The sequence below is a fragment of the Hippoglossus hippoglossus genome, chromosome 21 (genome assembly GCF_009819705.1).
Source record: "Hippoglossus hippoglossus isolate fHipHip1 chromosome 21, fHipHip1.pri, whole genome shotgun sequence".
Classification (NCBI taxonomy): domain Eukaryota; kingdom Metazoa; phylum Chordata; class Actinopteri; order Pleuronectiformes; family Pleuronectidae; genus Hippoglossus; species Hippoglossus hippoglossus.
This window is the reverse complement of record NC_047171.1, coordinates 6,597,408-6,608,438: the sequence shown is the minus strand read 5'-3', so window position 1 is coordinate 6,608,438 and position 11,031 is coordinate 6,597,408. Positions and strand designations below refer to the sequence as shown.

Below are 11,031 nucleotides of genomic sequence, written 5' to 3'. Positions count from 1 at the left end.
GGATGTCGACATACTGAAGTGAATATTTTATTCAGACCCCTAAATCCGAGGTTTCCTGTAAATAACCTAGATGTACTAAATGTTATTGTTACACCGTTTGTTAGAAATGTACTAATCACTACACTACCATATTTAAGATGTGGTCCAGAGCGACTCTGTGTAAAACTGTATGATAATAAACCTAATTTTAACTTGTACAACTACTACTACTACTACTACTACAGATACTAATTAGTGTTATTATAATAATTATAAAACTGTATTTCTATTGCACTTATTTAAACAATGTTACAAAGTGTTTTACCAAATACATGGGAATAAAAAGACAGAGAACAAAACAAGCCAGAACTAAATAAAGAAAGATAGCCTGAAAGAAGATATTAACAACAAACGTTTTATATTGTGGTCATTTGTTGTAAACTATTTCATTGAACAGCTTTAATTTATTATGTGACAAGCATCACACAGAAAACTGCTAATGCTACTGAACTGTAAGGGGGGGCACAAACAACAACAATAACAACAACAACAAGAAAAAAAACTAAAGATGGCACGACTGATCCTTTGACAGTTTTGCTTAAAAATGTACTCAAATTGTTCATTAATTAACCATCTAAACCAGTTGTGAAATCATTTATTGGATTTAACAACTTCATAATTTCATTGGGTCTGTTGTCCTTTATACGTTTACTATTTTACGCCATTTATTCTGAAGGAGAGAAGCATAAGTGATGTCATGTCCGGTATTCTCTTTTTTTCAGAATAAAAGTAAACCCTCCAGATTTGTACAGTTTATCCTCTCCGATCCTTCAGCTACTACGTCACGTCACTGATTGAGATCACGTCTTTGAAACACCTCTGTCCATTAGGAGATTAGATTAGATGTGGCTGCCGTCAGTTGCGTTTCACAAACTGTTGACCAAGGAGTGCTCTGTTTGCCCTCCTGTCTGTGGTGTTGTGACAAAGTGAACCTTGATAGTCTGTATCGCATGAGGATAAAGGGCATGTTGTCCTGACTTATGCTGATACACTGCAATCTGTTTCCCTCCCATTTGGTATAAAGCTAAAATGTCTCTACTGTATTTCAAGCCTTTTGGTTTTGCATGTACATTAGACTAAGATTCTCCTCTGTTGACAGATAGAAAATAACAATTCACTCATTATCTTCTCACCACTGTTATAGTTCCAATCTGTACAACAACAAATAGGCATGTACTCCTCTATTTTAACATATTTATTAGTCTCTACTTATTAGCTTGTCTTTTGTCTGATTTTAAACTTGTTTTTTATATAGATTTGCAGACTTCCAGCAGTAGCACCTCTAGTTTTGTTGCTTTCCTTGTACATTAACAGTAATCTTCCTATTCTACTCTATTTTATTCTATTCTGTGATTGGCATTATTGAATCATTCCAAAGCTCAACCTGCTGCTTTGCGTAATGTTTTACCACTAATAATGAAATTGATCGTAACCAATGGGGCCATCAAATTGGTGACCATCAATGACTTTATGTGATAAGTTTTTACCAGTGCTGTCCCCCCCCCCCCCCCCCCCCCCCAGAGAGATTGAAAACCAACAAGAATTGTCTTGGATTTTTATTAAAAAGATTCAATCCACAGTAGTTCAGAGTTTGGCACCAACAATATAAAAACATGTTAAATCAAAAATAAAGTGTACACCCCAAAATAGCATTGAACAAAATGCCTGAATAAAAAGGGATAAATAAAAAAATACAAACATTTATGTAATTAAAATGCATTTCACTTGGAAATAATGGTGATTTCTTTTTTTTCTTCCCCATTCATTTTTTAAGCAAGAGTCTAACTTTTGGTCAGTCAGCTTTGGCTCTATAGATTGTAGACGTGCTACAAGGCAATGTTTTTAAACACACACACTCAAAGGTAACAGTGCTTCTCTTTTTAAGAAGGTTTGAAGTTTTAATTTGTAAATCAGAGAGAGTTATTGGTGACCAGTTGATCTGCTCATATCAAGAGAGACGGGACACTTTTACAACTGTAACCCTCTTCACTATAAAGAATACAAACTGCCGGATGAATTTCATTGAGAATCTGATCAACGTTCATGTCTGTCGAGGTCAAACGAGTTGAGACAGGAGCTCTAACAATAGTTCCGGGCAACAAGGCAAATATATGAAATGTAAAGTTTTGCAAAACAACTCTCTCCTGGTTTTGGAAATGTGTAAGGACCCACAAAATGCAGTTTACAAATATGTATGCTTATTACTACCTTAATGTCTTCTGCGTACACGTTAGTCACAAAAAGACTCATAAATTGTGGGAAGTACATCAAGACACTACAGGTATCATCAGGGATGGAGGTTTGTACTGGTGTGTTCCAAAAGGAAGAGAATTGTGATGGAATGTTCTGAAATCAAAAGAAGTCAAAAAAGTACCAATGCAAAGGTAAAAATACACAACAATACTGCATCTGGAGTGTGTGTGTGTGTGTGTGTGTGTGTGTGTGTGTGTGTGTGTGTGTGTGTGTGTGGTGAGTTTGGGTCTGAGGTGATAAAGCAGCAGGACTTGTGTGCGCTGATAGACTTGTGATGAAGAAATCCATGTTTTTGGTGAAGAACATGAAAAGTTGTAAAGGTCTTTGGACAGGCACAGTGGTTGGTGTTGAAAAGTCTTTGTTAAGGCACTACAATTTAGTGGTGGTGGTGGTGGGGGGGCTTTCAGGCACAGGTCTAATGGAGAGGTCTTTACATGACAGCAGGAGGAGGCTTCCATCCTGAAAGGGGTCTCGCGTCTTCCTCATTCACTCACACTCCGCCCGTCTCTACTCTGTGGGGCTGAGAGCATCTGCGAGCAGCTCGGGCCTCAAGCATTCGATCGGACACTGGATGTTCTGCACGGCAGGAAAGAGGGAGGGGCCAGAAGAGAAGGAAAGGAGACGAGGAGAGGATTAGTTTTGACTGGATTTACAGTAACATTTACTTTTTGTAAAAGAGAGTGACGAAATTTAATTATTTAATTTATTATAATACAATTAATGTTAATAACAAACACATTAAGGGTCAGAAATATAAAAATCGACTGTGATTAATGGACTCGTCGCCTAAGGCCTAAATGTACAAACATGATTGTGCTGATCTCTGACTAAATATCAATATAAATTAGCTTTTTTTCTCAATCTACAATATTTTGCAGAATGAAAATGCAACGAAAGGAAGAGATGAAGTCACCATATTAAAGGTCAAATTCAAAGTGAGCCACTGACCAGTTTGCGTAGAGCATTTTCTCTGTACCGGTCAAAGGCATCTGAGCTGACAGGTTGCAGGAGGTCAGCGTCTATATCCGTCTGTGGTCCTGGTCTTCTGCAGTTCTCACAACGCCAGCCCTACAGAGAGATGCACACACACAAACACTCAGGGCACATGGTTTCCATCGTGCTACACAACTGAATGCACAGAGACGCAGACAACCAGTGTTTCTGCCAATACTTTCCACATTATCCCGAAAGCAGCATAGAGGAGGTTTGTGCGCTCAAAAAAACTGCACACATGCACAGTGTGTTACCCACCTGTTGTCCTCCATAGCAGGTACAGGTACAGATGGCACCCATATATTCTTTCTGCCACTGGTTTCCCACATGGTACATTTTTCCATCGTCGTAACATGTCGACTCATCTGCAGGAAGGAAAGATACATATTGAAATTGTGCTGTCGCCTGCTGGAGATCTAGAAGTTTGAGTTAAAAATAAAGCGTAACATTAAGAGTGGAGTAAGTTAATGTAAACCAGAGGGTGTGTTCAGTGTGAACCGGGGAGAAGTTAATGTCAGCAGGGATACGTAGCTTGTCGTGTGTTCACTTACGGGGTTCACACTTGAATTCTCCCTTGCCATTTCCCATGCAGGTGCAGCTCATCATGTGACCATTTTCCACTTGGCGATCCCACTTTTCTCCGATGCGATAGTTGTTGCCGTTGTCGTGACACCACTCTGGATGAGGAGAAGAAGCAGGGAGAGGGAACGAAAGAGGGGGGAGAGAGTGCGAAGGAAGCGAGGGAGCGAAGATAGAAATACATGAGGAAGAGATGTAGAAGTGAGGAGATAGGTAATAAATTGGAGATAAAGAATAGAGCAAAGAATGGATAAAATGAGGGAAGGGGTGTGAACATGTGAGAAACGTTCATCAGTTTGGGTAAAGAGCAAAGTTCAAACTTGTCCCCTTCACACTGCAGTGACAGATTCACAACACTGATTTCCACACAGCACAGTATAAATTACAGTGTCTATAAAACACAAGCAGGTTCAGAAAAAGGGAATTCATCTTCCCTGTGCAAAATACATTTCAGACAGCAGATAAAAGACAAACTCAAGGACAGTCACAGTCTGAGTTTCACTGGTTTCCACTTGAATTCGCACGTTCTCGCAGTTGGAGATAAACAGAGACGGACAGACAGTGTGATGTCCTAAAACCATCGCTGGTGAATGATGATGAGCTCAGTTTCTGGTATTGTCGTGTTAGCTATGAAGACAATACAAAAAAAACTGAGACTCAGGTTAGCTATTTCGCTAAGCTTAGCTTCCCCTCAAGGCAGGGTCACACATACGCACATATGTATAATATTATAGAGACATAGCAATTAGGCCAGTGTGAGCAAACCACCGACACAACTGCTTCAGTAAACATGAAGCAGTTTAACGGGTTGAAACATGTAATACATTGCACAGAATTTTTTTTTCTCCACAACGTATTCATGTAGAAAATCGTCTGGTTGCCCACACTGAGATCGTATTACTGCATGTTGCTGCACATAGAACATGAACTGACAAATTCTATGTCTTTAACACCACAATAGTTAAGGAATTTATAATATGTATAGTGTCAATTTGCTCATTAATAAATAAAGTATTTAATTAGTCCATCTTATGACTTAATGCTCGTTAAGAAAGTCTTTGGACATTTTATAATTCCCTCTTATAAATTCCTTTTGTGTAAATCCCATAGAATTATTTCACTTCTAATTCCATGTCGTGCAGTTGGGTGTTTTTGCGAAGCATGCAGGGTTGGTGTTATTAAGCCACTCACTGGATGAATCACACCTAAAATGACCACTGCTCAGGCCGAGACAGCGGCACCACAGCTTGAAACCGGTGTCAGACATGCGCTCCCACTCGGAGCCCAACTCGTGATAGGTGTGTGTGAACGTGTCGTAACACACGTCCCGGTTGGCGGTAATGGGAACGTCACCTGGAACTAAGGGAGGGAAGAAAAACACGTTTAGAAAAGGACTAGATGATGTGGTTTACCTTATTCTACAGTTATCACGTCATTGAAACAAACATATATTAAAATTCATACTATTCATGGTAAGATTTTTTTTATGTGTGAAAGTCAAGCTTATTGTGCTGAAAGAGAAATTCTCCTTGTGTGGACAACTGTACCAGCATTGCCAACGGTCACGACTTCCTCCAGAACCTTCTCTTTAGCCCCGCCCCTCATGGCCTCCACCACCACATTGTAGGACGCTCCAGAGGTCAGGCCAATCATTGTGGCGCTGTTAGACGTGCCAGGAAGACGCATCTATGTGGAGGAGGACAAAGTTAACGAGGGGTCTTTACATTTCCAGCAGTAAATACATGAGCGTGTGTGTGTGCGCGTGTGTGTGCGTGTGTGTGCGGGTGTGTGTACCTGGAAGCCCTGCTCCTCCATGTGAGTAATGGGATTACAGGACACCTCATACTCTGAGGTCTGAGGAATGGGCTGCCAGGAGATGGCTGTGATTGTCTTTGCTTCCTGGGGCCGATCTGTCTCGTTGTCGGGGAAACCGAATGCGAGACCAGGCAGAGGACCGTCGCTCACCTACGACATCGAACACACAGCGTACGGACAGCGTGAGATCATAACATCACTAAGACAGTTTAATAAAAGATTCAACAGCTAATATATTAGCTACCCTGCAAAATGTTATATTTCTCAGATTTACATAAGATCAGATTTACATCAGATCATTTCAGGCTCACACACCTTGACCACTGGCACTCTGTTCCCGTCAGGGCCTGCTACAGGAATATAGATGAGGGGCTCTCTGAGAGTGGGTCTCTGGCCCTCTTTGGGTCCCGTGTAGGGGACATTAAGTCCATTATTGGGGCCTAGGTTCTGGAACTCTGTGTAGATGTGCTGGCCCTGCTGGCCTGGCTGGTATTGACCACTGGTGCCAGCCAAGTGCACGTGGTTGGAGTTGAAACTGGACACAGAAAAAGGAGAAAGAAGAAGAAAGATGATTAGGAATTAAAAAAAAGGGGGTAAAGCATGATTAAAAAACATTTTGTAATTACAGAGGTATAATAGATTTTTCATTCCTAAGCCTAGTAAACAATTTCAGGTTGCAGCATGAATGTACAGGTTCTTACATCTGGTCAGTGAAGGTCTCAGGAACATCCAGCATGTCTGTGTTGGGTCGGTAAGGAACAGGAAGCTGAGGCAGCTCAGGGACCAATAGCTGATGATCTGTGGCTGGCTCTGATTGGACAACAGACACATGTATGCCAGCTGTTAGCAGTCAGCAAGGCAAAGCAGAAATTATTGTATTTCCACTGTGTTACAACTAGAGGAGGAATGTCCATCTGGTTTCATGTAACACTCATGAGGGAAAACCAGATTCCATCAGAAATGTTGGATTAAAAATGCAGTTGGTGAATTCGGACCATAGAAACAGACTGATATTAAAATTTGTATTAACATAATTTTCATGCATTGCTCCTCACACTCTGAAAGCTGTAACTTGGCTATGATAACACTATAATGACCTGAATCTGACACTTACAGCAGTTTATCTGCAGAGCATTTGGGCCTGAGGACAAAAGCACAATACAGCAGGGGGCAGTATAGCATCACTCTAGAACTACAAGAGCTGTAGAAAGTGATATAGACTAAGAAAGTTTTTGTTAACAGAAATAATCATTGCTATTTTAATGTGATGATGTATTTTATCATATAAATACAGCATTATAATGGGTAGTGTGCATGTGCCGACTGTGCACCGTATATTTTCTGACTCATTCGCTTTTTCCATTGTCTTAACTTGCTGTAATTTAACAGTTAATACTTTGCAGCCTGGTTGAGAGAGTTCTGTTTGCTTTTTAAAAACTGGAACTATTTATTTTAGTCAGTACAATACCAAATTCCCTCTGGGGAACAATGAAGTATTTCTGTTTCTGATTAAACTTTGATTTCATGGTTTTATCAACAGTTTGTTGGAAAGTCTGAATAGCTGTTCCTTTTGTTTTATTCCTCAGCCACAGTTGGACTGAACAACTTCAGAATGTCATGATTTAAGCTGAAAGGTACAGTTTTTAATCCATTTCTACAAAATAAGAAACTACATTTTGACTTTTAATATCTTAACACAAGAGCAATTCACACTCAAACCGAGGAACCCACCATTAATGCTAACAGTTGTACTTACGTGTTCTGGCTTTGCCCACTAGAGGCGTGCTTCTCAAAGCGTTCTGCAGTGCAACGATCTTAATGACATACTCTGTTCCTGGTTTCAGACCTGTGACCAAACAGTAATTACAGTTATCAGTGGGTTTATTTCTTATTCATCACATTTTAAAATCAATGTATCTGCATGTACTGTGTGTCCCGTGGATCTGTGTCAAGCTCTGCACTCACCACTGACTATGGCGTAGCTTTGGCCTGCGTGGGGCCTGGGGATGACTTCTCGAGGCAAACCCCCGGCCTCCTCGTAGGTGACGTAGTACCCAGTGACCCCCAGGCTGCGGGACGGCTCCCAGGTGAAAGAGATGCTGCTCGGGTTCAGGGAGGTGAAGCGGATGTTGGTGGGCGGGATGACCAAAGGTTTGGCTGGAAGGAGACAGACATTGAAGTAAATACTTTTAACAACTCTTTCAAAAACATGTTTGGGCAGACGTTCTGGATAATCAGCAGATACCACACTCAACGCTAATCACACCAAATACTTAAGTGCTATATAACATCTGCCACCCTCCAAAACACTGACTGAGACTGCAGGGCAGGGTTTGATGGGTACCTGTGGTGGCGGTGAGTGTGAGAGGGGGGCTGCGTCCATTCCCTTTCAGAGTGTAGATGTTGATCTTGTAACTAGTGCCAGGCTCCAGACCTGAAATAGAGACACAGAAAAAATCAATGAGGGACTGTGTGTAGTAACAGCGACGCCTGACACCTGCCGGTTTATGCTTTGTGTGTTTACATTCTCACGGCCCGTGTACCTGTAATAGAGAACGAGCGCGAGTCGGGGCCGATGGTCCTTTGGATGGGTACGTAGCCTGACGTGGAGGATGTGGGTGTGGCCTCGACCAGGAAGCCGGAGATGGTTTCTGTCTTGGAGCGCCAGTTCAGAGTGATGGAGGAGTCGTTAACGTCGGAGATGCGCACGCGGCGAGGTGGGCTGATGTCTTCAGGAAGATGAGGAAAGTGAGAAGGCAATGAACAAAATGAGGAAAGAAAGATTGTTTTTTTCTTATAACAATAATGAAAAAAGTTTAAGGATCAACAATGCTATCTCAGTGTCTTCCTGTATGACAACTATGCGTAAATGTTTGAGTTAGAGACTCACTCTCCAAAGTGGAGACCTCCACTTGGACTGGTCTGCTGGTCAGAGAGTTTTTCAGGGCGTAAACATTGACCTCATACGTAGTTGCAATCTAATGGAGACGGAGGAAAAGAGAAAATAAGACATAAGACATGTTGCACAATCTCCACAGAATTGAGTTGCAGTGTCCCGGCTGCTGCTGCTGCCACAATCACCACTGTTTCTGCATGTTTACACGTTTGGATCCACATGTATCAGCCTGCCTATGTATTACTTTTATGCCTGTGAGCGATGATGTTTTCATGCCTCCACGTGTGTGTTTGTCACTGCATGTCTCAGGTGTATTAGAGGGTACTGTATGAAAGCTGAGGCTGGAACTTTACAGTAGGTGAAGATTGTATTTTTTACCTCCCCCAAGGAGTTTATGTATTCATCTGTGTTTGCTTGTTTGTCAGTTTACAAGATTACACAAAAACAAAATTGTGCAGGGAGGGGACATGACCCAGGGAAGAACCCAGTTAATTTAGATTTTTCCACTTTCTTTAACATTGTAAGATGGGGTGTTTTGCAGCATTTTCAATGATTTCTAGCAGAATTAATTCCTGGATCTTGATCTAATAAAATCAGGCACATTAAGGGGATTGATTTTTTAGGAGTCTATGCAATTTATTGCAAAACCAAAGAAAAATCTGTATGTAATGAAGTTAAATGTGATTTCATAAAATCAACTTGTGAATACCTGAAATGTATCAAAACATAATCAACCAGTGAATATTTTGTTTGGCTATTGGCTAGATGTCCTTAGTTCAGCTCCACAGTGACACTCACTGATCCCTTCTGTTTAATAGATGAGAAGGAACCAGGGTCCTTCCCTCCCCTTCACAGACCCACACTCACCATGAGCCCAGAGATGTGTGCCTGAGTGGCGTCTGGGGCCAGGTTGATCTCTTTGGTCGGTCCGCTCTTGTTCTTTGGGTTCACCACCACACGGTAGCCTGTGAGGCCCTTGAGGCCGCTCAGTCGGTTCTCCTGACCCGGCACAGCCCAGCGTATTGTGAAAGAGGTGGGGCCAACCTGGGAGGACTGGAGGTCGGTGGGGGGTGAGATGGCTGGGGGAGGACGGATAAGTAAAAGATGGTTAGAGGGAAACAGTCAAGTAAGAATAAAAGATTTTACACTTTTATACAACTTTATTTTTGACCGTTTCTAATCTGTCTCGATCCTTATTTATCTATTTTTAAAAAATGTTTTCATTATTTTAAGTTAACTTTTAGAACTTATTAGTTGTACCTGTAGCTTGTGTCCCAACCACTGGGGTGCTGGCGGTGTCTTCATGCAGGGCGATGACCTTCACAGTGTATTCAGTGCCAGGTTGCAGACCGTAGATGACAGTGGACTCTGCATCACCTCGGGGGGCAGGACGCAGCTCTCGCTCACCCTCCTCCGGACTTGAGTACAAGATGCGGTAAGAAGTAACAACTCCCTCTGGACTGTCCCAGGTGATTCGCAGGGAGGTGGAGTCGATGTCTGAGAAGCTCAGGTCTTTGGGACGATCGACGTCTAAAGGTGAAGAGAGTGGGTCAAAGGCAGAGGTGAGTAGGGGAGACGTTAGGTTGTTTTCCCATTTGTCAAAGCTCGGAAAAACAATATTCCATTAATATCTCTCTAGAGAATGTAAACCCTCACTTGTTATAGCGTTCACCACCAGTGGAGAGCTCTCTCCATCTTGTCCGAGAGCGTACACACTCAAAACGTACTCCACTGTGGGCATCAGGCCTGAGAAAGTCATCTCTGTCTGATCTGGAAAAGAGAAGAAGAATAGAAGAATGTGAAAACAAGGATTTAAAAAAACAACATAGATTACATTTTTCCTGCAGGGAAAATCTAAGTGTAATTTGTGGGAGAGAGAACATACCTGGAGCCACCACCTCAGTAAAAGATGGCCCCTGTCCATTTCTGGGGACCCCAGTTACCCTGTACCCCTTGATGGGGCCCTGGGCGGGGCTCCACCTCACAGTGACACTGTTGTCATCCAACCCTGTCACCTCCATTCCAGAGGGGGAGTCGACACCTAGTAGAGGAGACAGGAGAGATGATGAGAGGAGGAAGAGCGGAAACATAAGGAAACTGCCTCATTGCTAGAAATGGGTGAAACGCTGTTTTGCATCCATGATGTGTTTGTGTGTACCTGTTTTGTGTGTGACATAGATCGGAGTGCTGGATGCGGGGCTGTCTCCTCTACCAGTCACAGCATAGACAGTGACGGTGTAGTCGGTACCAGGCGTAAGGTCAGAGATTTTGGCGGTGAACTGAGAGCCAGGTACTGTGAACTCCTTGGGGTTACTGTGACCTCCTGGATAAAGATGAGCAATGGTAAAGAAAACAGAACTGCCTTTTAAAAGTGTGTAGACTGATGAACAGGTAACAGGAATCTTAACTGGAAATGGAAAGGAACTACAGCAACTATTAAGAACTTGAGAGTGAGG

At 42.3% G+C, this 11,031-nt stretch overlaps 1 protein-coding gene across 1 annotated transcript in view; it reads right to left on the bottom strand.

Annotated features, from left to right (window-relative positions):
• Nucleotides 1-1,580: 1,580 nt before the first annotated feature.
• The window catches only part of LOC117754714 (fibronectin-like), a 31,221-nt gene continuing 21,770 nt past the window's right edge, over nt 1,581-11,031 (bottom strand). The window contains exons 31-49 of the mRNA XM_034573844.1: nt 10,734-10,898; nt 10,461-10,616; nt 10,232-10,345; nt 9,836-10,105; nt 9,443-9,654; nt 8,570-8,657; nt 8,223-8,408; nt 8,024-8,113; nt 7,645-7,836; nt 7,436-7,525; nt 6,381-6,489; nt 5,995-6,214; nt 5,659-5,829; nt 5,412-5,550; nt 5,056-5,223; nt 3,837-3,962; nt 3,544-3,650; nt 3,241-3,360; nt 1,581-2,868 (exon numbers count right to left, since the gene is read on the bottom strand). Coding sequence (XP_034429735.1) covers nt 2,800-2,868; nt 3,241-3,360; nt 3,544-3,650; nt 3,837-3,962; nt 5,056-5,223; nt 5,412-5,550; nt 5,659-5,829; nt 5,995-6,214; nt 6,381-6,489; nt 7,436-7,525; nt 7,645-7,836; nt 8,024-8,113; nt 8,223-8,408; nt 8,570-8,657; nt 9,443-9,654; nt 9,836-10,105; nt 10,232-10,345; nt 10,461-10,616; nt 10,734-10,898 — 2,792 coding nt within the window. The 3' untranslated portion in view covers nt 1,581-2,799. The remainder of the gene's footprint in view (nt 2,869-3,240; nt 3,361-3,543; nt 3,651-3,836; nt 3,963-5,055; nt 5,224-5,411; nt 5,551-5,658; nt 5,830-5,994; nt 6,215-6,380; nt 6,490-7,435; nt 7,526-7,644; nt 7,837-8,023; nt 8,114-8,222; nt 8,409-8,569; nt 8,658-9,442; nt 9,655-9,835; nt 10,106-10,231; nt 10,346-10,460; nt 10,617-10,733; nt 10,899-11,031) is intronic.